This window comes from Alosa sapidissima, chromosome 10 (genome assembly GCF_018492685.1).
Source record: "Alosa sapidissima isolate fAloSap1 chromosome 10, fAloSap1.pri, whole genome shotgun sequence".
NCBI classification, from domain to species: domain Eukaryota; kingdom Metazoa; phylum Chordata; class Actinopteri; order Clupeiformes; family Clupeidae; genus Alosa; species Alosa sapidissima.
Window position 1 is genome coordinate 6,776,568 of NC_055966.1, and position 27,957 is coordinate 6,804,524.

Sequence of the window (27,957 nt, forward strand, 5' to 3'; positions counted from 1 at the left end):
GTAACAATATATAGTACCACTGATTACTTATTGACATTAACCATTTTGATTTTCAGTAATACTAACCCACTCTACATCTCTCATTCTTTCCCCTTACTATACCTCACTTGTGAGGTAGATCATCACCAGTCATCAACCATCCATGTGTTGGCCTTCCTCTCACCCATCTCACCTGAAGTCCCATCCTCGACTACTCGAATACTGTCCCCCTATCTGGATTCCTGGCCCGTACAGCCTAGCGACCCATCTCCTGCCTATGACAATTCTGCCCGGATTCCTGGCCCGTCTGCCGACCCACCACATGCCCCTTGACAACTCCCTTCCCCTGGACAAATCCTACGCTGGACTATTTGCACTTTGTCACTAAATCAGGATTAATGAATTATCAAACCAGATACGTAATCACCCCACCTCTTGTAACTTTCAGCTCAAGTGCTTTTAACACCATGTCTTATTCTCTACACCTGACTATCATATGCATTTGTCATGTATACAGACCTTACTGTCCTGTATCTGACCCTAGGCAGATGGGTCAGGCCCTTGAGTCGTGGATCTGCTCGAGGTTTCTTCCTATATGTATCTCCAACTCTAGGGAGTGTTTCCTCGCCGCTGTTACCCATGGGCCTCTCTCTTTCTTTTCTTCCTTTCTTTCCTTTTTCTCTGATTGCCTACATTCTGTAAAGCGCCATGATACATGTGTAATGTTTTGGCGCTCTATAAGCACAATAAATTGAATTGAATTGAAAACCGCCGTTTGCGGCTATCACTGTGTCACGGGGCAAATCTTCCAGTTCCACTGGAGACCGATTCTGATGACCCCCCGATGAGACGCGCTTGCGAGATTCCCGCCACACCCTGGCACTGGCAGCATCTCCAAGTGGCATCACGACCTGGGGGAACATTCCGCAGTGTGTGAATACATCGAGTCCAGATGCATCCTGCAGCCAGCCAGCAGAACACCACCGTCTTCACAAAGAGTGTGACAGAAAGTTGAAGCTTTCCCAACTCTGAGGAGTACAGAGCCATAACAACGACAATTACGATAATCATCATTACCGTCATCATAACAGTCTTCACCTCTGTATGAGGGCGTTGGAGGACTCCTCTGGAATTCGGTATCTGTACTTACACAGGGGGCAGGAAAAAGCCATTGCAGTGACACATTGCTGCATGAAAGTGCAACAGTTCCGAGTTGACCAGAGCGGATGCCTGAGGCGCCTGGTCAAAGCCTGGTGTTACACACGACACATTAACACACTCTGACAGCTCGCAAGTGGCCTTTCCCAAAAGTAGTGGTAATGAGTGATGATGAGTGTGTGTGTGTTTGTGTTTGAGTGTGAGAGAGAAAGAGAAAGAGAGAGAGAGAGAGAAAGTATGTGCTCAGAGTGACATTTTCTGTTGAATTTTATGTTACAAGGTTTTATTTCAACAGTCATACTGTAGATCATACACTCTCCAACGCACGCACGCAGACACGCACATGGATGCACACACTTCACAGCCACTTCACCTGCAATGACCCTGCAATGATGGTTTGAGAGCTACAATTATGAAGAACAGGAGCGGAGGGAAGCCAGGCTGAAAACAAGTGATGAAGAGAGAAAGAGGAAGAAAGGAAAAAAGACAGGAAGAGAGAAAAGAAGAAGAGAAAGTATAAACTAGTGCAGGCCTAGTGTGATCTGTGATAAGGACCCGCCACATTTCAACACCAGTGCAAACAGTTCCATTGAGAAAGCAGGGCACAAATCTATGTGACAGAGACACTTGTTCACAGGGGAGGGAACACGCCGACACAAAGCAGCCAGCGCCCGGGGACTTTACTGCCCAAACACCCTCACTCACTGACTGACGGCTCTATTGCCGTGGTGGACAGCACTGACACAGGAGTCAATCAAGCCCAGCGTATGGGGGTGAGGGGGGGTATGGGTAATAAAAAGATGGAGGCAGACCCAGACTGAGAAAGAGGAGACTGAAGAGACACAGACATAGAGATGGGGATGAACAGACTGATGAAGAGGAAGGACAGTGTGAAGAAGATTCCACACAGCCTTTCATTTTTGAACTTAAGATCCAGACTGAACAAACTGCTTTGAAAAGGACATTATGCCACGGCATGCTCATCACAGCAGCGTAACGTCTAAAGAGAGATCTGGAAGAGAGTGCATGAACTAAGGGAAGAGAGCATAAAGAGAGAGACAGTGAAGAGTGGGAGTAGCAAACCGTTCCCGCTTGTGGCCAGGGAACGTTTTTCCTCTGGCTGGTGTCCCTGTCTCTTCCTGTTCATGTGACTGGACAGGCCGTCTCTGACTGGACACCAGCGGTCAGCGCTGCCGGCCAGCAGCTCATTTACGGTTGGCATCACCAAGCCGCTGGTGTCCGAGTTGCACATTTTCAAGACAACCGTCTAAACCACAGACACAGAGCTGCTGCCGTCTCTTGGGAATGCGGACGCACGCATGCACGCACACACACACGCACACGCACACACAAAAACACACATAAACACACACACACACACACACACACACACAAAAACGCACACACACGCGCACACACACACACACCACACGCACGATAAAACTTCACACTCTCCATAGCACACAAAAGAGTACTTACACACATACCCTCTCCAACAGGCACATATACGCAAGCATTTGCCCACAAACACAAACACAGCTTCCACATGCATACAAAAACAGATGCATTCATGCTCATACACTTTCTCTAAATGCACTTTCCCCAGCGCATTCAAACGCTTTCACATGGACACACAAACTTTAACATACATCCCGCACACACCCACACACATAAACAGACAGTTCAAGATATGCCCACAAGGGCCACTACATACACAAATATCAAAGACACAAACACACACACACACAAATATCAAAGACACACACACTCAGTTTAAAGCCTCCCTCCTCAATCTCCGGGCTGCGGGCAGCGTGTGATGGCCGTGAGAGGCTGACTGCGGGGCGCTCACACGTACTAATTGTGGTCCACTGCTGGTCGCGCCGCTGGGGCCATTCGGGCGGCGCTCACACGGTGAACTGGGGCCGTTCCCAGCGCTCTTGCTGCCCGCCGCACTTTCATCTGCCCCCCCTTCCAAGGGCCGGCATCCGGGCCCCGGGCGCTCAAGTGGGCAGCAGCCTCAGACAGGGCCCCCTGGGAGCACGGAGGTCACGGCACCGAGCCCAGAGACGGGCTGGACGGCGCCCATTACATCTGAGGACACTGCGGAGACGAGCCGCTCGCCGTACATACACACACACACAGCCTAAACACACTGAGAACACACACAGGCACTCACACACGCACACAAGTTCATGTTCACACAGAGCACAGGCACACACACATGGACTCAATGGCAGAGAGAAGACATGAGAGTGATCCAGTGAGGGTCACTGGGTTTCAGATCTCTCTTAAGGGTGTGTGTGTTTGTGTTTGTACTGTATGTATGTATGTATGTATGTGTGTGTGTGTGTGTGTGTGTGTGTGTGTGTGTGTGTGTGTGTGTGTGTGTGTAAAAAGAGCAACACAACTCAATAAGAATGGCTCTTCAGTAGAACATTTCAGTCCTGCTGAGGTTTTCTGACCTGAAATATGAAAGATGCACCCCATAAACCTTTTGCGAACGTGTATGTGCACCTATATATCAGAGTGCGAATTACCCCACCATAATTGGGGGGTACTGCTCCTTCACTTTTTCTGACCATCATGGTCCATTACCATATCAATCCCCACCGTGATCGCCAAGTGCAACATGTGTTGTGCAACACACAAACTGATAATCAGTAGGCTACAGCATATCTCATCGTTCTTATACTGTATATCCAAAAAATAACTGTTTTGATCAACTCTGCACTCACCGTGTCGTCTCCCTGCGGCCTGCTCACGGTTTTTCATCCTGTGCCTCTACTGTCTGCTGGGTACCCCTTTCCTTAACACATACAGTATGAACAGTGTATAAAACCTAACTGCACCTACACTTTTAATGTAATTGTTTGTAGATCTTAGTGTTAATATTTCCTGCTGACTCTTTTAGCACCAAAAAAGTGCCTGATGTCTGTGTGCCCTTTCCTTTTCCTCATAGTGTCTCTTTGAATAAAATAAAATAAAATAAAATAAAATAAAATAAAATAGTTTCATTAAGATAGTATCAGGGTTCTCAAATGAAACTACATTTATCAAACTAAAAACATGAAATAATAGAATGTAAAAACAATACCAACCAATTAAAAACAAATTCAAATACTAGCACATATTTAGCCAAAGCTACTTGGGGTATTTTATGTTTCCACAGGTTTCACTGATATTATGTAGGCTTAGCTACATCAGACCCTCCTGAGCATACCGGTAATATAAAAACACAGGATCTGTGCCAAACTAATTTCAAAAGGGCACAATAATTTATTCAAGATATAATGAGAATGGACACCTAGGCTATGGAGTTCATCTCCTTGGAAATGACAACACCACAATGTAAAGGTTTATTTAAATAGAGAATTACCTTGCCAAGGTCCTAACCAAGGTAACTAACCAAGGTCCACTTTACTAGCCTCAGTGGGTAAGTTAGTAGCAGGTAAGTAGCCAGTAATTCAATGTATGAAGAGGTGACATGAGCTATGAAAGAACAAACACGTTTATAAATGAAGGTTGTATAATAACACATTTTCAACAAGCTAGACGTCAGTTAGCAACTTACATTTACCCATGCACGTCAGCAGCAATCCGAATTTAGCCTACTGGAGGAATTTACCTAGCGTTTTGTCATTCAATGTTTACACTTGCTCAGTTGCTTATAGCGCCACGGTGGTTAAAAAAGGTACGGTCCACAATAGGGGTTTCTGAAATCGCTTTACATTAAAATGTTCCTACAGTGAAAATAGGAGCTGACTTGTATTGTAACTGTAATGATATTTTTTCACAATATCAGAAAAATTATCTGACCCCCCCAAAACTGATATTTCTGTCTCTTTGGGGGGTACTGGGCCTTCATTGGGGGGTATAATACCCCCCAGTACCCCCTATAATTCGAACTATGCTATATATATGTGTGTGTGTGTGTGTGTGTTTGTGTGCGTGTGTTGCGGCTGGACTTTACTACTCATTGTGATTCACCAAGGGCTGTCATTAGGGCCGTGGGCAGCCGTGGCGGCCAGCAGAAGAGAATGTCATGTTTACGGTCTTTCCCACACACACCCTACATAATGAGCCCTGCTGCCACCCACGCATGTTTATACACAACATCGGTGTGTACACTCACACACACACAACAACAACAACAACAACGATGTGCCAGCAAAGCTAAACTGAAGATCTGCACATCTGACAAGACCCTATACACACACTCACATATACACATAAACCACACACACACACACACACAAAAACAAATGAGTTTAAGAGAGAGAAATGTGAGTACATGTGTCACTTCATGTACTATTTCCTTCCATGCTCTTTTGACTTCCTGTTGACCCAAACACACTTCCAACAGTGGCAGCCCAGCCTCTCCTTGTCAACTCGCTGTACTGAAGACACACAGCCTATTGAGGGATGACCTAATAAGAGTAAGGATTGACTGCACCTTTGCCTTCATTAGCCCAGACGCTTTGCCAAGAGGCCTCTGCCAAGATAATCATCCTTCTCCTCCATTTCCCCTCCTGTTGCAGCACGCGTCTCTCCCGCCATGAATGAGGTCATCCCCTGAAGCAGGAGTCGCTCACGCTCTGAACTAGCATGTCCAAACAGTGTGCCACACGGCATGGTAACGATATCCACAGTATACACAACAAGGATTAGACAGCCCAGTTGGACCACAGGGCAAAAAGAAAACTCAATGGGAAAACCACAAAACGACACTGGTGTAAACCACACCAGTTGCCATATCGAATTTAATTAACCCTGCCAACTAAGGCCCTGAGGGGAGTGGAACAGTTGTAAAGAGATGGTCAGAGATGTTTAGGGATGTTCAGAGAAGTTTAGAGATGGCCAGAGTTGTTCAAAGACGTTTAGAGATGGCCAGAGTTGTTCAAAGACGTTTAGAGATGGCCAGAGTTGTTCAAAGATGTTTAGAGAGGATCAGAGTTGTTGAGTTGGTTCTGCATTAGCATGATGTAATCGTGTTTGAAAAGGGCGGCAGAATAATTCACTTCAATTCACTCACAAGAACATGCTTGAAGCACTTTGGACACTAGTGATTTTTGCACGTCGTGCCATGAGTCATGTCCAATTATGCCGGTGACCCATGGTAACCCACAGAGCAGTGCGAGTCAATTACACTCAATGACTCAATCAGACTTCTCTCAGACACACAGACACAAGTGCAAGTGAAACACTGGGAAGCCCATGGAGAGAAGTCACAATTACTGCTGACTGAAATGATAGAACAGGCTAGATGGGATTGGCATTTTTAAAATGTCTCTTTGCAGCCTGGTTTGTATTTACCTTTCCTCTTAAAACGATAGACAGATAGACAGATAGACAGATACTTTATTGATCCCAAGGGGAAATTCAAGGTCTCAGTAGCATACAGACAACACACACACATTCACTAACAGCAGAAAAAGTAATTAAAAGTATATAATATAAAAACACAACTAAGCAATAAGGACAGTAGAAGATAAAGAATATACTAAATATACTAAAATACAAATTATACTAACTAATACTTAATCTAAATCAATTCTAAAAACAGTATCCACATAATGGTGATTAATCAATCAAGAGGCGCTTGCAATGACTGAGGCAGGGACTGAGCCTGTGATTCTCTGTGCATAGTAAGGTAAGGTAAGGTGCTCTGTGTGAGTGAGTGTCATGGTTATAGTGCAAATGAGTAAGTCCAACAGTGGAACAGTGCAAGAATAAAGTCTATATATCTATATATATAACTATTTTAAGAAAAGGTATAAGTGTGGCCACAGTTCGGCTGTGGCATGGAGGGAGGGGTTATGCATATGTGCTAATGTGCTAATATAGCACGCAAACAGTGGGGCAGAACCTGTGCAGCGCAGTTACAGCCAACGGTATGCTCTCCAAGCCCCATTAGTTTCTGTGTTAGATCAGCTAGGCTGCATCTCTCTCATAATGTACATAGTGTTGGGAAGCCACTATGCAAGCCCATATGGAACATATCCCTACACGTGCTATTAGCAGCTTTGAATCCAAAAGAAGATTACATGCGTGAATACAGGTACATTTAAATCTCTTCATATCTTCCATCCCTCTTCTTTTTTTACCACCCCCCCTCCCTCTCCCTTTCTCCGTCTCAATCTCACTTTCTCTCAGTGCGTGTGGAGTGTGCCACAGGAAGTGTGGAGTCCAGGTGGGCGTGGCCGGGTGGTGGTTTTGGCATGTTCGTCTTTGATTGGCTAGCGCGGCCTATAATCGGGCGGCCATTGCGGGGTCGTAACTCACGCTCCGCCATGTGATCTTGGAGACAAATCGACTGGACGCTCACAGCATGACTCCGGCCTTTAAGGCCACGCCGGGCCGGCTGAGCCAGAGCGCTGAGGACCTGCACATCCGACAACAACTTACACACTCACGCATACACAAACCACACACCACACACAGGCACACACACACTCATCTGTACACATATGAACTCAGGACACTGTACAGGTATTCAAATAAATAAAAACAAAACACACATACATACAAACACAACACACATACACAGAAGCAAAGCTTTTTTTTTTAAATACTTTTTTAGACAGCTGTTTTCCACCAGACCTCCCCACTGAGTAGCCTTGTCGTCAGGGAAGACCTCAGACAGAAATAACCCTGCAGCATCCCATCCCATAATAACATCACATTAAACCCCATGCAGCTCAATTAAAGCCCGACCGGCTCTTCCTACCCCCTGTTGTAACCACCCAGGCCGCCCACTCCGCTGGCACATATACACAAACGTTTAGAGCTGGCAGGGGGCTTGGGGGCGTGCTAAAACACTTCACTTTAAGAGCTCCGTAAAGAGGGGTTGGAGGAACATGGGGGAAGGGGGGGGGTGATCACTCAAGCCATAGACTGTATATATAGAACTGGACAGTGTGGCTGCATTCTGCAGTGTTCTATGGAATTGAAGCCGCCGAGGCGACGCCGTCTTGGAAAATTTGGAGCCAATTTGAAGTGCGGCTGCGCAGAAAAAGTTGAAGCATGCGCAGTGAAGAGGAGTCGCGGTCAGGCACGCCCACTTAGTTGCCACTCAGCAAGTTAAACACGCCCCTTGTCAAGTGAAACCCGCCCCCTTCTCCTTTCCACAACGCAGGTTGACTCGGTGCCGAAGGCTAGCTGGCTGGATGAATTTTGCGGCTGTGAGTTAACTAAGTAAACAGTACAAACAACAATCGGTTTGTTCTTGTCTGGTAAGTGTTGCGTATCAACGGAAACGTTTTTTTTTGTCTATTGGTGTTCTTAAATACGTCTAAGAGAGCTTATTATGTTGATTATAGACTGTGACAATTTAGTATGGTCAATACTAATGAGCTAACAACAGAAATACGGACAGGGAATTACATGCTAACGTTAGCAGCTACATTAACGGGAGGCTAAGTTAGTCGCTGAAGTGAAGATTAGCACACAGCTCCCGTAACAGTCGATGCATGATATACTTGGTTTTATTAGTTGTTGCTGTTTTCATATATCTCAATGTATGCCATCTCAACATGGAGTAACCATTGACTGTACATGGGGATTAATAACACTAGACAGTCAGTACAGTACATGATGTGATAAAGCAACGGTATGATGTGATAAAGCAACGCAAGTTAACGTTAACGTAATGTGAAGCATGGACCTCATCAACCAGGTCCATGCCAGGTCCAGTCATGTTAATGTAACTACTAGCCAGTTTGCCAGCGTTGCATTTTTTGCAACTAGCCAGTTTGCCAACGTTAACGACAGACACGTCTGTTAGAGCTACTTCTGTGATGGTATGCCTGAGTGTGTGTGTGCGGCTGCACAGAAAGTAGCCTACTGGTGCTGAAAAGGTGAATAGATTGTAGAATAGCCAAAGAAGATGTAGCATTGTTATAAAACCTTTAAAATCTCTAAACAATCACAAGTAGGGCAGTTCATCACAGTTCATCCATTGCAACTGGATTGATGAAAGGTCACTTACACCGACTTCCGAGGGCCCTGACATTTAAAACGAGACATTGAGAACTTTGAAAAAGCACTGGTAGTTTACTTACAAGACGATTTATACAGACAGTATCTTCACAAAGTTTAGCGTTTGCAGCCATCTGCTACTGGAAGAAACTGGAATCCATGCATTTCCACTGAATTATTTTTGGGATCTGATCCCTTATCATACCTGTTTATTCTTACTCATCGCTCGACTTATCGTGAGTAAATTAAAGATGGCTGCAAACGCTAAACTTCGTGAAGGTACTGTCTGTATAAATCGTCTTGTAAGTAAACTACCAGTGCTTTTTCAAAGTTCTCAATGTCTCATTTTAAATGTCAGGGCCCTCGGAAGTCTACCAATGAAGTGTGGAGATACATTGAGCCTCGTAAATGGTGTAAAACAGTGATTTATTTGCATGGCTAGCCCGATGCCGAAGCACCACCATTGAAAAAGCTGTTGGTAGCATCGGCTAACTAGTGCCAGATTTTGGAGTGCAGGGGACGAGCCGAGATGGGCTATGAGACATACGTTCACACTCGGTATCATGTTTCAATACACTTCAGGTCAATATCACACCGGAATTCTCCTTTAACAGACGGCACACTGTCCAGTTCTATATATACAGTACACAGTCTATGACTCAAGCGGATGACCACGTACTCCAAATTCCTCTTTTGGTGTCATTCAGTACTCATTGAGTGATCATGTCAAGATAAATTAAACATAAAAATGACTAAGAGAAGAAGACTAACTTGCCATGCGATTCCCCAATAAACAAACAAACTACTAAATAACAGAGAAAGAGACATAAATTAATGAATAAATAAATAAATGGATGTAAACAAGCATTTGTAGGGTTTCAGACTGACTGCAGCTGGGGAAGATTGAGACCCTTTCTCCAGGGCTACTGACCTCACAGCCTCAGCGTGGCCCATCTCAGCTGACAAGCAGTCAGTCTGTGTCTATGAGGCATGTGGACGCACATATGTGTGTGTGTCTCTGTGTGTGTGTGTGTGTGTGTGTGTGTGTGTGTGTGTGTGTGTACCCAGCTGCAACCTGTCAGTGTCGGTTTCCTATGAATGACTGTCAGTTTACATTTGGAGCTTAGGACCGCTGAGGAGTGGATTGAAGTGCTCGTGTTGAGGCACAGTTGTTGACGTGGGTCTGTGTAGCATCTGTGTGGCCGTGGTTCTGGGGTTTGTCAGCCCGGCTCTGACAAGGAGCAGGAAGCAAATACATATGGAACCACACGACAGCTCCTCCCAAAGCATGGAAACGGACAAACACAGGAATAAATGAAAGCCTGCATTCTGAACATCCACCCATGCACTGCATAGGACACTGTATAGTGAGGAACCAGTGGCTGTTCACTAAGTAAGGGATAATTGGACGACACGGTGGTCTGTTACAGAAAATAATGCACGGTCGAGGTTGTAATGCGGCCCGACGTGCAGTGGATTTTCTGTTAACAGCCCACCGTGGAGTCCATTATCCTGCTTATTCCACTGTTGCCACTTGCGTTGTGTTCATTTCCTGTTATAATTTAAACGTTTTGATCGCTAAAACTCTTGTTTGTAGAACTACTTTTTTCCGACACCTATCAACTAATTTCTCAACTTGCAGGACAAACTGCCGTTACTAGTTCTAAATGGATGATTGCTATGGCCAAAGGCCAGTCGTTAGTTCCAGCTCTCCCGTTGTCAAGTGGGCATATCCCAGGATTCTGATTAACCTTATCTTTAAAACATCGCTATTTTACCTAGCCTACTGCCATCCAATAGCTAAAAGCCACCTCTGCCATATTCTAAATGTTGCTATGTTCTATATGTCTGTATTTTAAGGCTTGGATGCAACGTGACAGTTCATTTAAACTTCACAACGAGTTTGGCGAATTACTATACATGTGTGATACGGCCAAAACTAAACTACTTCATAGTTCAAATAACATATGTTAATGCACATTCTAAATTATGCAGGACAATGGGAAATTCAACCAAGCAGTGGAATAAGAAAGCGCCAAAAATACCAAAAAGTGCACTAATGGTTATTTACTACATACTGTAGGACACTGTATAGTGAGGAACCACTGGCTGTTCTTTAGTAGTGCACTAATGGTTATTCACTAGGCCTTACAGGACACTATGTTGTGAATGTGTGTGGACGTTCTGGCAAAATAAAGGGAAAAACCAATGGAGCAGCCAGTAGACCAACATGCCGTCCAGTTACCACTTGTCATGGTGTAGATCAACAGTGGACAGAGAGGAGCTGAGCCCTGCACCTCCTCACTGAATTCACGCTGAGAACACAGCTGGGACCGATGCATGTGTAGGCCCATATGTGTGTGTGTGTGTGTGTGTGTGTGTGTGTGTGTGTGTGTGTGTGTGTGTGTGTGTGTGTGTGTGTGTGTGTGTGTGTGTGAGAGAGAGTGTGTGAGTGTCAATTATAGAGAGAAGGAGAGAATTATAACTCTGGACTTACACGATACGTGACCTGGACAGCGCTCCGTTTCCGCACACCACACCGCAAGATTCCAGCGAGCTGGGAGTCTAAACCCCTGGTCTGGCCCTGCCAGGCACTCTACCATCCTCAGGCTTCTAGCCACCAGCACTACGGATAGAACACATCCAAGGCCTCCCAGGGTGCTCACCCGGCCCTGGCCTTGTGCTGGTGTGTTGCCTTTTGGTTGTGTGTGTGTGTGTGTGTGTGTGTGTCCGTGCCTAATAACAGGCCACTACCGCTCCTCTAATCTCAAACAGTCAGCCCCCTGGTGCTATCTGTTTGCACACTGACCTCAATGATCTCAATCTGCCCAGTCCCTTATCCAACAACAGACTCAAAAAAAAAAAGAAATCTTGGTTTTGACTGGAAAACAGTGAAGAGGCCAATCCACTTAATTCAACACAGGAATCATGCTAGTATCCCAGGACTGTTAGGTTATGACACTGGACCGATCAGGCACACAAGGTCGATTAGTCCATGTAGCAAGCAATGGTAAATAACCTAATGTGTCTCATCTTAATATACTGTCTCAATAAAATTATTCAATATGAGGCATTATCTTTCAAAGGATACTTTGGAACTTGCGAATGTGTCTTTGATTCTCATTCGAGTCTCTTGCCAGGATGTGCTCCAGTACCAATATCTATCTGTATCGATAAAGCATCAAAATACTACAAGCATAAGAGACAACAGGTCATTTAAGTAGTTAATACTGTAACTGTCAAGATTTTACAGAATTATTACATTTTACTTTTAAGATCTCTGTGGGCCTGAATTGCACACTGTGGCACGGGTCATAAAGAGTCTCCAGTCTGAGATCACTCATCTGTGTGAGTGCAGGTGCTTGTGAAAGAGAAATCATTTTATGGGAGGAGAAGTACTCCCCCATAGAAGAAGCTGTTCCCATTCTGGGGTGTTTTTCACGAGCGTGGGTGGACAGGACGCAGAGGAGAGTGGCTCACCAGCTGGTGACACAGAGACCCGCGCAGCCAGGAACGCCAGACATCTCACGAGTACGACGTGGAGGAGAGGAGAGGAATGCCTGCACTGGCAGCATCCTGACCGAACGCAAAAGCAGACCGGGGGGGTGGGGGAGAGAGAGAGACAGACAGAGATTGAGACGAAAGTGAAGTAGAGGACTGATAGGAGAATGCTAAAAGAGCTACTGGTGAATGATGGAGACTGATAGGTGCATTACGAGAACAGAGGAGATGGGGAGTTTACATATAGGCCTGAGACCGGAAAGCTGGTAAGAGAGGGGGAAGTGTGTGTGCGCGTGTGTGTCTGTCAGCCACAGGAAAAGAGTTGGACTCAGAAAAGCTGAGAGGACCAGAGAGCCCAGTCCTGCAAAAGAATAAATAACTCCATTAAGGCTGCTCAGATGGAGACTCCCCATGCCTGCCTACGATGTATGCCCAGCTCTGATGGAACACTCTGGGCTCTGCACATACATCTGAAATCACAGCTTTCTCTCTCTCCCTCTCCATTTCTCTCTTTCGCTCCTCAAGTCCCAGGGAAACCCAGAGGCGCACAAAGACAAAGACAAACAACAACAACAAAGACAAACAACAACAACTGGGAAAAAAATCTGTTCCACCGTTCCGTTTCACTGGTTCACTAGTTCAGGGAGTAAACAAACTGCTCAATAAATGCTAGAAGTTTAAGGATCGAAGTTCAGCGGTTTGGCAGGACTTAGGGCACACTTCTGTGGATGGAACGATGGAAGGAGAAGGAGAAGAGGAGGAAGAGAGGAGAATGGATCAGCTACCGCATAACAACCATAAACGATGAGGTATTTTTCCAATGATATAACCACCAAAACATGGCCACAGTATGACATGCGAGTGTGTGACCACCACTTCACATAACCCCCCTAACACACACACACACACGAATTGCACCACAGCCCACCTCACAGTCTTTCCAAACCCCGCCTGGCCTGAGCGCGAGTGCTCTGAACTAATCTCATAATAACACACTTCATCTTGCACAGCAAATATGCAGGACAAAAACCTTGTCACGTCCCTTTGTTCCATGGCCAGCTTTCTCCCCTTAGTTCCCAATTATCCTTAAGAGGGGTGAGGATCCAAAGATAACACAGCGCCCGGTTACCGCCAGCCTCGCGGCTTGGCAGGGTTTTTTTTAACCCCCTAACTTAATCACACACACACACACACACACACACACACACACTGAATGAAGTCAATGAGCCGTAAGTCCAGTCTAATCCGTGGCTGCTGTCACAACATTGTGAGGGTGGCTAATTTTGTTTGTCTTCTGTGCTAAATAACTCACTACAGCTAAGAGGATATTTTTAGAAGTGTAGTCGACCAACACACCAGTTGGGTGCCCGAGGCTGTGATCACTGACACATGCACAGATGCCAATCTGCTGGGCTGGACCACTGCATACTGGTTCGCATGATTTAGAGCATAAGCCAAGACTGTAAAGTTGATACATGCAAGGAAAAGAGGAAACGCTTTGTTTCTCGGTTTGACATTCGTGATTAATTGACGCTTCAGGTAATTTATAATGGCGCAATATTTATTGGGGGAACACGTGAACTTTGTTCATGCTGGCTTTCCAAGAAACGTCTATCTTTACCAACGCCTGGGGTCTGGTTATTTGCCCGCTTCAAGTGAAAACAAATGCACCGCTAGGTAGAGTAATCAGCAAAGGGCTCCAAGAGCTTGATGGATGAAGAACCCTCTTGACTTCAAAATCCAGGAGGGCTTTACCATCTCTCTCTCACACTCTCTCTCTTTCTCTTTCTCTCTCAACAGGTTTCCAAAAGGAAACCCTAAAAAAAGAACAGCCAAACGTGTTCAAATAAAAAAGGAACACATAAGCATAAGTATATATACTTTTTTGATCCCGTGAGGGAAATTTGGTCTCTGCATTTAACCCAATCGATGAATTAGTGAAACACAAACAGCACACAGTGAACACACAGTGAGGTGAAGCACACACTAATCACGGCGCAGTGAGCTGCCTGCTTCAACGGCGGCGCTCGGGGAGCAGTGAGGGGTTAGGTGCCTTGCTCAAGGGCACTTCAGCTGCAGCCCAATGGTCGGGGCTCGAACCGGCAACCCTCCGGTTACAAGTCCAGAGTGCTAACCAGTGGGCCACGGCTGCCCTAACATGCCATTGGCTCTAGCATGAGAAAACCAAAAAGCAGCTCCTGAGTCAAAGTCATGCCACTGTGCCGCAGAAGTCACTTGTGCCTTTCAAATAAACAAGAAATCAAAAAGGAGCCTGACAACCACTTTCATCAAGCCAGTGAAAATAAAGGTAGTGAATGCAATGCTGATATGCACACCAAGATCGCTCTAGAAAGTACCACTATGGTACCAGTTGACTATGACATTTGTTAAAAATAACCCCCCTAAAAATCCCTAAAACACACACACACCATAGTAATGAAGTCATCTGCAACTGAGTGAGATTAAAGCTAGTCAGTCGCAGATGAGCTAAGTTTATTTCACCATTTCCACGCTCATTGGTTCAGTAACACCACAACCACATGATCTAACACAGAAGCTGGCTTAGACATGATGGCTTTGATGTAAAGACTCTTTGTCTAAATGCCAGCAACAGAACAAGAAAGGCATGGTTTCTACACACAGAATTTAACAAGGGGACACAATCATAAACAATGCATTAATAAGAATTGCCGCAACTTGGTTATCCAACAGTATTAAGCAGCTTAAATCTAACTGGCAAAAATCAGTGAGTCAGACTGACAATCTGGAATAAAAAAACAAAACAAACAAAAAAAAAAAAAAAAAAAAAAAAAAAAACCACCAGTGAAGCAGCAAGTCCAAGAACACAAAAAATGGATTTTTTTTTAAAAGCTTATGAAAACTTTCCATTTCTTTCCCCTTTTTCTTCCTCTAGGGGAGAGTAATAATGGAGTGCTGTAATAGCGGAGGATAAATATTAGTAAAAGCCAACCCGCCATGCTTCATGTCTCTAAAAATCACTTCCATTACAATTCACAGCAAACAAACACACAGGCTAAAACCTACACACGCACACACGCACACACGCACACGCACCTGTGTCCAAGGCTCCTCCTGTGTGTTTACTGTCTCTGAGTTTACAGCACACATTAGAGCTGTGGAGCACTTAGCAAATGAGGCTGACTGTGTGACAGAGCGCTGCTTCACCTGAGGGGCCAACGGAGGGGCAGGGGAGAGCTGGTAGGACTCGCTCAAAACTCCCTCAGGCCAACCCTCCAGGAACACACACTGACCAGAGCGCGCGCACGCACGCACACACACACACACACACACACACACACACACGCGCACACACACACGCGCACACACACACGCGCGCACACACACACACGCGCACACACACACACATACACACCAAGCAAAGGTCAACAAAGCCCTTACAACAGAGGAGATTTGAGAGAACAGCATACAAACACACACCTGCATACAATACATAAACAAACTGGTATGACCGCCGCATGGTGTTGCCACCTGCTACGCAAAGAAAATAAGAAACATTTCCCATACATCAAGCATCAAGTCTTACGTGTTCTCCCCTTGGTTACCCAATCAAACTCAAGTTCAAATTCAAATGTATTGTCCATAATGGTGGCGTCATCTTCAGACATGATGATTGTGTTGGAGATGTTTAAGTCTCAGAGCTTCATGACAAACCTGGATGGCACTATGGTGTTAAAAGCAGAGCTGTAGTCGATGAACAGCATTCGTCCGTAGGTGGTTTTCTGATCCAGGTAAGAGAGAACAGTGTTCAGAGCTATGGTACTGCATCATTTGTGGCCCTGTTAGGCCTGTAGGCAAACTGTAGTGGGTGGAATGCAGTAGGCTGGGAAGATGTAATATGATCTCTGACTATCCTCTCAAAGCACTTATTGACAACAGAGATGAGTGCTTCTAATCAGTGGTCATCAAATCATCCTATTAGGCTTAAGAAAGTAGTGACGGACACCTTTTCCATCTTATCCTCAACTTCCTTCCTTCCCTTAAAGCAGCACTGTGTACGCTTTTTTTTACCTTAACTCATTAAATGCCAAGCTTTGTCCTAGAGTGCCAGCAATCTAGACCATTGTTGATGATTTTTGTACAGCCACAGCATATTCTGTGTTATAGCTATGATACAATGGCTCGTTTAAAAGGCGAGACTTTAAGCTCTCAGTGGGTGCAAACCGTGTATTTCTACACGCCTCTGTTCCTGATAAATCCCAAGCTAAACAGTGGCTAGTTTTCATCAAAATCGCGTTTTTTTTCTAGAAATGGAGATATAACGTCTTTCATGAAATATGAAGTGTTTCCTGTAAACTTTACGGGAAGCGATCAGCGAGACCTGGCGAGACTGCCACCTAGTGATAGACCCACGAAAATGGCCTGGTTTTGAGCTGACGTGCAAGAGTCACTGATTCGACCCAAAGCGGCAACCGAGTTATGATAAAATGTTCAGATAAAATGTCCAGATTGTGCGTTTTCATGAGTTTTCGATCGTCATATTATATTATATATTTCATTTCCATTCATCACAGAGTTCCCAAAATCACATAAGGTGTGTTAGAGTGTCTAGTTTCGTAATTTTTTTTTTAAAAAAAGCTAAAAACTTAATATTACGTTTTTGGCACTCAATGAGTTAATATAACAGCTTCAAATGTCATTTGGATGGTAAACCAACTTCTAATGGGGAGAATCGTGCAGGCCAAATTTGGGTGGTGGCGCCTCAGACATCTCGCGAGAATCGTGAAACATTACCTGGTAATACAGTACAGTATGTGGGGAAGGTCTCAAGCTTTGAGAAGTACTTATATGTATATATGTACTTATGTGTATATATTTATATAAATATAAATATTCCACGCCTCTAGGGGGAGCTCTAGAGTCACCAAAATACCCAAAACTGCATTGAACACCTTTAAGCGTATCTCGCCAATTCAATTCCATTCCATTAAATTCATTCCATAAACTTCAAGCCATTCCAAATGTATGTTGTAACATGTTGTCATGAGCATTTTTACTGTTCCTTTGTGATGAAGGATGTGTGATGAAGTCCCTCTCTCCTATGTTAGGGCACGTCTGATACGGATGGCTGCCGCTTCGGCTGCCTTTAGTTAAACCAACATGATGCCATTATTCCGGGATCCTCTCTAAAAGTGCTTTCAGTGAGGGACAGGCTTTTAGCGGGCTCGTCTCAGGTCTGGGTACAGCTGTTCCTGGAATCAGCCAACAGGAGCGAGTGCACCCAGGCAAACCTCAAACAAGAACATGCACATTGGCATGAGCAGCCAAGCACAGAGACAAGTGTGTGTGTGTGTGTGTGTGTGTGTGTCCTACTGCAATAGGTTGTGAGGTGCACTGCAACCCATTCACTGGTGCATGATGGATGGTGTAGGAATCAAAACATGTAAACACTTGACACGACACCACCAGTAGTCTCATTGGTACTGATTAAGGCCTGCTACAGAGCTTAAAGGAAATATAAAGGAACAAATAATTATCTGTTTAATAATTATCTCTTTCAAATAGTAAACAGCCTGGCCCACGCCTAGATTCCAGCACAGTTCCTGAGAACTCGAAACTCTGCTGCCAAACGGCATCCTCTTCCAATACTGTTGCTTAAAAGATGGTAATGTTGTGCTCTGCGTTTTCCCTTTAATTTCCCTAATAATTAAATTGTTGCAATGTGTTGCTTTAGAGACAAACAAGACAAGATTGGAAACAATTCTAACAAAAGAGCATTTTGTTTCAAGAGGCCATAAAAATATTGGTCTCCACAAAACACACTCGACACATTTCTTGTCTAATCTGATCTCAGATCATGAAAACCATTGGTATCAATAAAGGTCATAAAAATATTGGTCTCCACAAAACACACTCAACACATTTCTTGTCTAATCTGATCTCAGATCATGAAAACCATTGGTATCAAGAGTCCCACTTTTCCAGGCTGAGAAACACACTAGTCTAAAGATGTCCGCTCACACCTGTATTATACACATGTACAGCGCACACACCCACACACAGCATTGGGGGGTAGCCGTGGCCTACTGGTTAGCGCTTCGGACTTGTAACCAGCTCACTGCTTTGAGATTAGTGTATGCTTCACCTCACTGTGTGTTCACTGTGTTTCACTAATTCACGGACTGGGATAAATGCAGCTAGACCAAATTTCCCTCACAGGATCAAAAGAGTATATATACTCTATCCAGGGGATACATACACACTCACATGTACCCACATGCACATACTAAAAAAAAAATAATACTGTATGCATATGCACACACACACACACACACGTGCCACAAATGCATCAGCACCCAGTTAGACAGCTGTACTACCGTCTTCCATCTGTCAGCAGGTGGACAGTGTGTGCTAAAAGCTCATGTATGAAGTGTGGTTAATGCCTGATGATAGGATAACATTCATCACATCATTTAACACAGATGTATGTGTGTGTGCATCACATCATTTAATGTACATACTGTATGTGCGTGTTGAAGGACATGGAAAGCAGTAGCAGAATGTCTATATATTGTAGATGCACTGAGATTGAGAGTGTATGTGTGGTGGGGTAAAATACTACTTTTGCGTAAGGTTTCAATCAGATCATCTGATCTCTCTCCACATCTGTAAGCCTTCACTGTCGAGGGCGGGCACACGGGCACACACACACACACACAAATATTCTGGCAGACACAGCAGCTAAAGGATCATTTGAGGACACAAGACCTCATCCTCTATGCAAACTATTATAGTGTCACTAATAGTGTATGGATTACATCCATGGTAGCTGTAATGGTGCAGCCAAGAAATTTACTGGCAATAAAAAAAGAAGGCTTAAAAAATAAACTTGCTTCCTAAAACTGTAAGTGAACCCTGCTGTTCTTTTTAGGACAACCTATCAGCTAGTCTGTTCCCAAGACCCAAGTTCACTTCATGTACAGGCTCAGGCTTGTTCCCCTGGGGACTGTATCCAGCCCTTGGGTCGTAATGGCTGCAGACTTCATCTTAATTCTGAAGCCATGGGGCAAGACTCAATCAACACTGATTACTACAGGTTTGCTTTTCTTCCTACCCAGTCACAAACGGAGGAAGCTGATACATCAAGCTTGCTCAAGCCTGAACTCTTCTGTTTGCTGGTGTTGGTCACCATTGTTGTAACTCATATATATATATATATATATATATATATATATATATATATATATATATATATATATATATACACACATTGTTGTAACTCATATATCTCATATATATATATATATATATATATATATATATATGCTTGATGTATCAGCTTCCTCCGTGGACTGGTATGTAATAATTTCAGCACAGACCAAGTTCTGAATAGTAGGCAGGCGAAGCCAGGCAAGCAATCAAGACCACCACTGAGCCCTTTACCAACAAAAACACTTCAGCCGGGGGGGGGGGGGGGGCTTCGACAGGTATTCATCAAAGCAGAACAAAAATGCCGGACCTTGGGCTTGCCGACATTTTACGTGCATTTTACTGAGGACAAATGAGAGTGCATGTAACCTCAGAGCCTATGGCACATCTTGATCGCGTTAAACCCGTAAGGCCCAGCGAGTTTGTCTTGGATCAGACCAGTCCGCTCGCTATAATGAACACGGGAACATGGGGAGTCAAAATAACCCGGTCAGTGTAGCAGTGGACGGAATGGAAATAAGACGGCCGTTGTGCGTGGGTCCAAGTCTGTGATGGATGCCGACATGGACTTTTAGGAGGCGCCATCTGCAATTGGTCCAGGTTGAAATGAGCATACAATAACAGTCTTAACACACAGGCCTGCATACATCAACTGTTCCACCAAGCTCACCACACACCTACATACATGCTTCAGGCAGACCAACTTGACATAGAATAATAATAATAATATTAATTATTGAGATGAGTACAGAACCGAACTGACAGACTAACCTGAAAGCCACCAAATAAACAGAAGAGGTGAGTGCTTACTAAGCAGATCTGCTGTCAGACTCTTACTTATGGCTTAGTGTCTAAATCATGTTGACATTTAGGGACACTAAAACAGTCTCGACACTAAAACAGTCTTCATGCTGGTGAAGCATTTTAGCATCCCAATAAATCTCAGCATGCATTTCCGATTCCCTTCATGGTGGGAGACTAGACAAAACTACCTGTGCCAAGAACATCTTCAGTTCGGTTCAAACCTACACCGCAGGAATAAAACCGATACGATGTCAAACTGAACGTTGTGTCCGCACTATGAGCCGTGATGGCTCCGTAAAAAGCAATCTGGAGACACGAGTTAGTCAGCCCGCTCAAAACCGCATTTTTACTGTCTCCGACTCTCCAGGGGACCAGACACAGCACCACAGTGGTCTGTCACCAGCACGTCCTGCTATAGAAAGACTCAGACACTGGGGTAGACTGAAGCTGCACTCTCTGGGTCTAACTTGAGCGGCTGTGATAAAACGGGCATTTTAGATATTTGCAAATATGGCTCAAACTCGCCGGGGAGAAACTTTCCATATTATATCATTTGAGTTTCTGGTCTGGCGAAGGCTAACTGGCCATTCTGTTTATCCCTTAAATGTATGTCTATTACGCTTAGCAAGCCAAGCCAGACAGTGAGGGAAAGAAAAAACGAGCGAATAGGGAAGAAAAAAACTACAATTTCAGCCATTTCCCTTTTGTCAACAAGTGGCATGAGTATATATAGACCTCTAGCCTTTGTTACATACCTCCTGGCTCAAGATCCAGGGAATACAATGGGAAACAACAAAACATTATGTTCCACTACAGCAGTACATTAGTGACTTCTAGACTGACCCCTAGACTGACCCCATCTACCTGCATATGAAGTAACTCTGAGGCCGATTTGGTCTGGGTATGGGGCATTGCAGAGCTAGGTACAGATGTCCAGATTACCACACACACACACACACACACGAGAGTTGCTGACAAACAAACTCAGAGTCTAAGTGTAGGGACCAGTTAATGGCACTCTGGATGTGTGAACAGAAGTGTCCAAATGTGGACTTCCTCATAGCTGTTCTTAAAGCTGCATCATTTTCTTCTTATCTAAAGCTAGATCGCTTTAGCACTTACGTAAACACACACGTTTGCACACACATGCGTCACATACACACATATATGTCAATGTAAATGGCAACCTGCCAAGGGAGACCGCATTGATAAAGAGGGACCATGGGAATTCAGGGAATAAGATATATTCCCACCCTGTTATAGTTAATTTATTAGCAGTGTTAACGAAATGCTTCTAAGACTAGTAATTCTGACAGAAACATGGAATTATTAGACAGTTATATTATGTGTATCAATGATGAATGAACATCAACTGCACAGAGGACTATCTTTTTTTCCTTTGGCAGACAGATTCAGTAACACAAAATGCTACTCTGAATACCCAGCCGTACAGAAGAGTGTCATCATGCATTCTCAATGGCAATGCTGAGGCCACTTATCAAAGGAGGGAAATAAAAGGGGAAGAGGGACCGATGAGGTAGTTTGCAGAGAAAAGTGTGATTTGATGAAAAGCCTGGCAAAACGAACAAATGCAAACACGCACTACTGGCTTTCAGGATTTACAAGCCTGTAAGCCCTCCCAACTGAAAACGTTTTGACCGTCTTATTGGTCTCCCGCAGATCCACCATCTCCTGTGATCATCTTCAGCTCCACTTGAATCTCCATGGTGATTTACAGTTATTACCCATCATTCACCACTCGTATCAGAGCTGCATCCCAGCGCCTGTTTTTACATCTGCCCTGTTAGAACAACCCCTGCCAGACGCTGTCGCAACAGGGACCTCCAGTGGATGTGATTTGTACCTGCCATAAGGTCAAAGCTGGCTCACACACACACACACACACATACACAGATGGTCTTTAGCTTGAATAATGTGTTGTAGCATGCCTCATAAGCTGGCTCACACACACACACACAGTTGGTCTTTAGCTTGAATAATGTGTTTTAGCCTCATAAGCCAATTCCAAGGCTTTTTTTTCCCTCTGCTCAAAAACTCATTGTCCTCACCGCAAATAAGACAGAGATACAGATAGCAGAAAAAAGCAACTCTGCAAGACACTGCCTCCACACACACACACACACAAAACGGCAGTTCTGTCTAAAATTCAATAATATTGCACTATGTGCAATGTGAGGACTTTCCATGTATTAACCAAGAAAACACTCGGAGACCCATGGCTGGAAGCTGGGCAGTGTATCTGACTGGCTGGTCACAAGTTAGTGTTTTATAAATCTGACCACTTTCCCTCAGCTCTCAACCTCAATGGAAGAAATCTTTAATGGTTCACTTTCCACCGAGCGGAACCATTTAAAAAGAAGGCTGCCTTTACACTCTGTGCTTTCCTGGGCATGATTTGGCAGGCCGCTTCATGGTGCTGGCCAGAGGGTGAAAAACAACGGATTGAATTATACAGCTTATGTTTCACAAAAGTGAAACGTCTTCCATGAGCTTTGAAAAGAAACTGACATTTGTTTCCAGTTTTCAATAAGCCAATAACCCAAACAAGGGTTTTAAAAAAATTGAAAAGCAAGGCGTGATGAATTCTTATCTAACAACAAATTGTTGTGGATCGCAGGGCCCTACTGCCCACTCGCACAGTGAGTGTAGTCACATCAGGTGACCTGATTTACTTTGTTCCTTTTGATTCTACAGGACATTCCCTATCCAAACTAGCCACTGCTTTAACCTGTAGCCATAGCAACGCACACACAGCCAGAGACACGAGTAGACATCAAGTTGACATGGAAGAAAAGGTCACGAGTTCATCACCACAGGAGCCAAGGATCGAGTCTTGCCGGAAAAGGTTTTTGAGCTTGACCTTGCGCTCACACGAACACAGCTGGCAGTGTTCGCCAGTGTGAAGCTGGGCTGGGAATTACAGCCGTCTCTCCAAGAGCAACTCCTGCCGCTTGATTGGCACACCCAAACTAATTGACATTGAATCTCTGAAACAGATACCTTTATTTTTAGCTTTTCTGAGTGAATGAAATATATTTGTACATCTATTCATAAATATTAGAGGTTGGCAACCACGTACCTGGAGATGAATGGATACATACATACATACATACATAAATAAATAAATAAATAAAGTCTCTGTCCGGTTAAATGAGTCCCTCATACTAATGGTTACAGAATGGGTCCAGGAAAAAAATGTATTTGTATTCCATTTAAGGAAACATAAGGACTTTGTTTTGTTTTGTGAAAACTGGATGTTTGGGATGACCCAGGGCATGTACAGAAGTCAACGCCTGCTGGAAAAAGTGAGTCAAGTAGCAAGCGGCCACTGGTTTGGGCCACAGGCAGCTCATGTTCACTGAGATTCAGAATGGTCGATCCTTCAAAGCACAACAGCCATCTCCAGAGAAAGTGTTGTGTCCGTTGGTTTCTGTCTGCACTTCAGCTGTCTCTTCTCATTCCTCATAAGTCTTGTTAGTGCTCAGTCATGTGCAGGCCTGGGATCTGTTAAGGAACAGCCTTCGTTTTTTTGTCCAAACAAACCATTTTCTGAATCCTTAAATTGAACCCGTCTTTTATTAATGGCCGTTCTTTTATTTGTTTGTTTCCGTAGGATTGCTGACAGTGTGAGGCGGTGACTTTCAGCGAGCACATGCAACGGCACAAATGTAACCCAGAATGTCTCTGAGCAAAATAACAAAAAGACATCTGAAGATCTGCAGCTGCACTGCAGTGAAACGCCACTGGTGACCACATGCTGCTCTTCTGTCTACATTTCTGACATTCTGATCTATATATCTGTTGACAAACACATTTGCGCACTGTGTCTAGGGGCCTGCAACTACAACACGATTTTTTTTTTTTTTTTCAAATACTCAACTCTTCAACTCTTCCTGTACAGCTAGATCAAGACTGCAGTGGTCTTCAGCAGGCTTGAGGAAACCTCCAGTAAGGTAAAGGATACTGGGCAGTGGGAAACCGACAATACTCGTAAGAATGGTTGAGAGTGTTACCATAGCGATCAGTGGAGAATGGGTTCTGGTCAGATCTGTACACACCAGGACCCTTGAAGACCACCGAATCCCCGATCCAGCCCTTACCCACCACACACACACACACACACACTTCGCAGTGTTACTTTTATGAGGTGGCAGTTGTATATATCACCCTATTTGTTTGAAAAGACAAATTTGACTCTCCTGTGTAAACAATCCAATGCCTGGGCACCGCTAACTTCTCAGGTCCTTGCGCCAAAACAATTGCTTCCAGATGGGTTTCGCTATTAAATTACTACCTTGCCGCTGCCGTTTCATTTCTGGATCCTAACTGTCAGTTAGAACACTGGTTTGGCGGTAAGGCAGCCCCGTCAGGCCGCTCTGATGGTTGTGTGCAGGGCCCAAAGGGCTGTTAAAATCACATAATAAAACAGCGACAATAAATTCATACCGCCTCTGGGCCAGTCAGGCTCCACAGCCACAAAGATTTGTAAAAATAAATAAATTATGAACAAAAATGAAAACAGTACATGGGGGCAGTGTAGAGGCGCCCCCCCCCCCCCGTCCCCCTTCTTCAAAAACCACCCCTGCCGCGAGGGTCAGGGTTCAGTCATGTGTGGAGAGGGTGATAGCCAGCAGGGAGCTGCTGGTCCAGACAGGATGTGTCATGCCATACCAAACCAACATTTACATAAATATAAACTCTTCTGGACTGTTGGAAAAAAAACATTAGGAATCCCAGCACATCCCAGTGCTTTCTGGATGCACTGTTGATTGAAGGAAAAAGGAGACCGCCTGCCATCTGCACCGCTTTCGTACACAGAGTGAGGTTGGAGCCAGATGGGGAAAAGACGGGAAAAAGTTTAGAGACCGAACGAAACTCAATCCGTAATTATTCCTCCTTGGAACGTTACCACACGTTTAACGAGAACGCAAAGCCGTAAGTCACTGAGACATCGGTGAATTGCGTCTTGTCCAGCTCTTTAGACAGTGAGCGCCATGGAGGCTGCGTGTTGATAAATGGCGGGCGGGCGGGTTTGGCGTATACGCGTGTGTGCAGGGAGGTCGCCTCTTACCTTACAGACCGTCTCCGTGTCCCAGGGCAGGATGGTCTGCAGATCGATGAGTTCACAGGAAACGCCCAGCTTCTCCTGAGCCATAGTGGCCACCTCCCTCATCACGTGGACCTGAGTGGACAACACCAGCACAGCGGTCAGTTCACCTTCTGAGGAGAGCATAGATGTGTAATGTGTGAATATCTGGGAGCTTGCATATGACGTGTTTGTAGAAAATTGGGCAATCAAACAGGCAGAGAACATAACAATTCATAAGCCTTCAATAAACACACATGAAACAGGCCTCAAATCTCCGTCTGGTCAGTCAGCGCCACAACTACCTGAGATCGTTTTTCCTGTGTTAATAAAAGCAGATACCACATCAAGGGTGGTATTCATTAACGTGAAGACATGTTTAACCAGAGAGAAAAGCACTTTGCGTGTCTGCTGGCCCAACTCTCCATGTAGAGCCGGTATGTGCAGACACGGCGATCTCGTAAGTGTGCACGTGTGAGTGGAACGAGACTGGAGAGTGAAGGGAAGTGTGCACATAAGATACTGAGGGTTGCCAGTGGACAAGTTCATAATAAACACAATTCATTGCGAGACTCGGGCGATGACGTCTTGTGGAGGGCTCCATGTGAATCGTGTTAAATCATAAACACACATACGCAAACACAAAATTCATCAAGTGTGCAATTGCCGTTTTGCAGTATTTTCACCCAAGGAAAGGGTTTTCCCCATGCCTCAAGTTAAAGGGGTAAATGGGCCTGCTCACAAAACAATTTAGGTGTGAGAACACAGAGAGGAGCCAACCCACACAGGCAAAGACACAAAGACACACACACACACACACACACACACACACACACACACACACACACACACACAGAAACACACCAACCCATTAGTGAAGTGACTACAACGGCACAAAATGGACTAGTTTAGAGCCTCATTCTTCCAAGGTTAGCTCAACAGCCAGAACACTTAAGTGGTGACAAATGTCCCTCTGTTTCAATCATTAAGGGTCCTTAGTGAAGATCCTAGGCTTCCCACACACACACACACACACACACACACTCTCTCTCTTTTGGATGTCTGTCAGCACCATTTTCATTTCGCTCCACCACAGGTGATGGAGGGAGAAGTAATTAGGGGAGACTGATGAGACACTTCAGCTGTCTCCATCTTCATTTCTTTTGTGGACCTCCCTCCATCTTTCTTTTCTCTAATGGAGACCTTTTCCTCCCTGCCTTCCTCCCCAGCACTTCAGGATGAGTAACCCATCACGGTGTCTTTTCCACTGGCTAGGATAAGCCTGTTAAATAGGAGAGAGCAGAGGGCTTTTTTGTGAGCGAGGACTCCTGGCGAGCTATTGAGGCCCTAATCCAATAGCAGAGAATGGAATGCGAGGGCCGGACGAGCAAAGGGTAGTGGACGCGGAATGGTGTCCACGTGTCTCTGCTAACACACACACACACACAGTGTGGAGCAGAAAGGTAAAGCCGTGCCGGTCTGAATGGGAGTCCACGTGAAGTCCAGTGGTAGAGCATAGATCTCTCCCTTCACCTTACCTCACTTCAACCACCCCCTCCATGCTGCCCGAACCCCCCTCACTCCCCAGCCCCCCAGCCCCCCAATCCATAGCCTGCAGAGTGACCTCATCTTTAGCCAGACTGAACATTAATCCACGAGTCCTCCAGGAAGCTTAAATATCACTGAGCTCAGATTCACCCACAGCTGAGTCTCACCCCCCACCACCTCTTCCCACCCAGATGGCTGAACCTTGTGTGGTTGAAACTTGGAGTCACGATGAACCTATCAATGCAAGACCACCTCCGCACCCTCATCCCTCAAACACACCACCCCATCTCGTATGGTCTACCACCTTCCAACAAAACGTTCCAACAAGCCCCCACCCCCCTTCTTCTTCAAAGGCACTTACCTGCGTTCCCCAGGCAACAAGCGTGACATCACTTCCCTCTTGCAAAACCTCGGCCTGTGATAGGGGGATGGTGTAGGGTTCTGTGGGGACTTGCTCCACTGGAGAAGGAAAAAACAAGAGAGCTGGCAGGTTAGTCACCAGAAAACATTTTTTAAATATTTTTTACAATACAAAAAATCAATAATAAACTAATAAAATAAGTAAAATACTAAGTGACAAAAAGAAAACCCATGACTTGACATCCACAACATGCTCGTCCAAGTACACATTCCTTAATGGCTTCATTGTGCGCTCTCCTCTAACCGTCCAAGGGTTCTACTGCTACCTCCTCATG

General features: G+C 44.9%; 1 protein-coding gene across 1 annotated transcript in view; it reads right to left on the reverse strand.

Moving 5' to 3' along the window:
* The window catches only part of bckdhb (branched chain keto acid dehydrogenase E1 subunit beta), a 59,236-nt gene that overhangs the window by 15,844 nt on the left and 15,435 nt on the right, over positions 1-27,957 (reverse strand). The window contains exons 7-8 of the mRNA XM_042106704.1: positions 27,624-27,721; positions 25,700-25,810 (exon numbers count right to left, since the gene is read on the reverse strand). Coding sequence (XP_041962638.1) covers positions 25,700-25,810; positions 27,624-27,721 — 209 coding nt within the window. The remainder of the gene's footprint in view (positions 1-25,699; positions 25,811-27,623; positions 27,722-27,957) is intronic.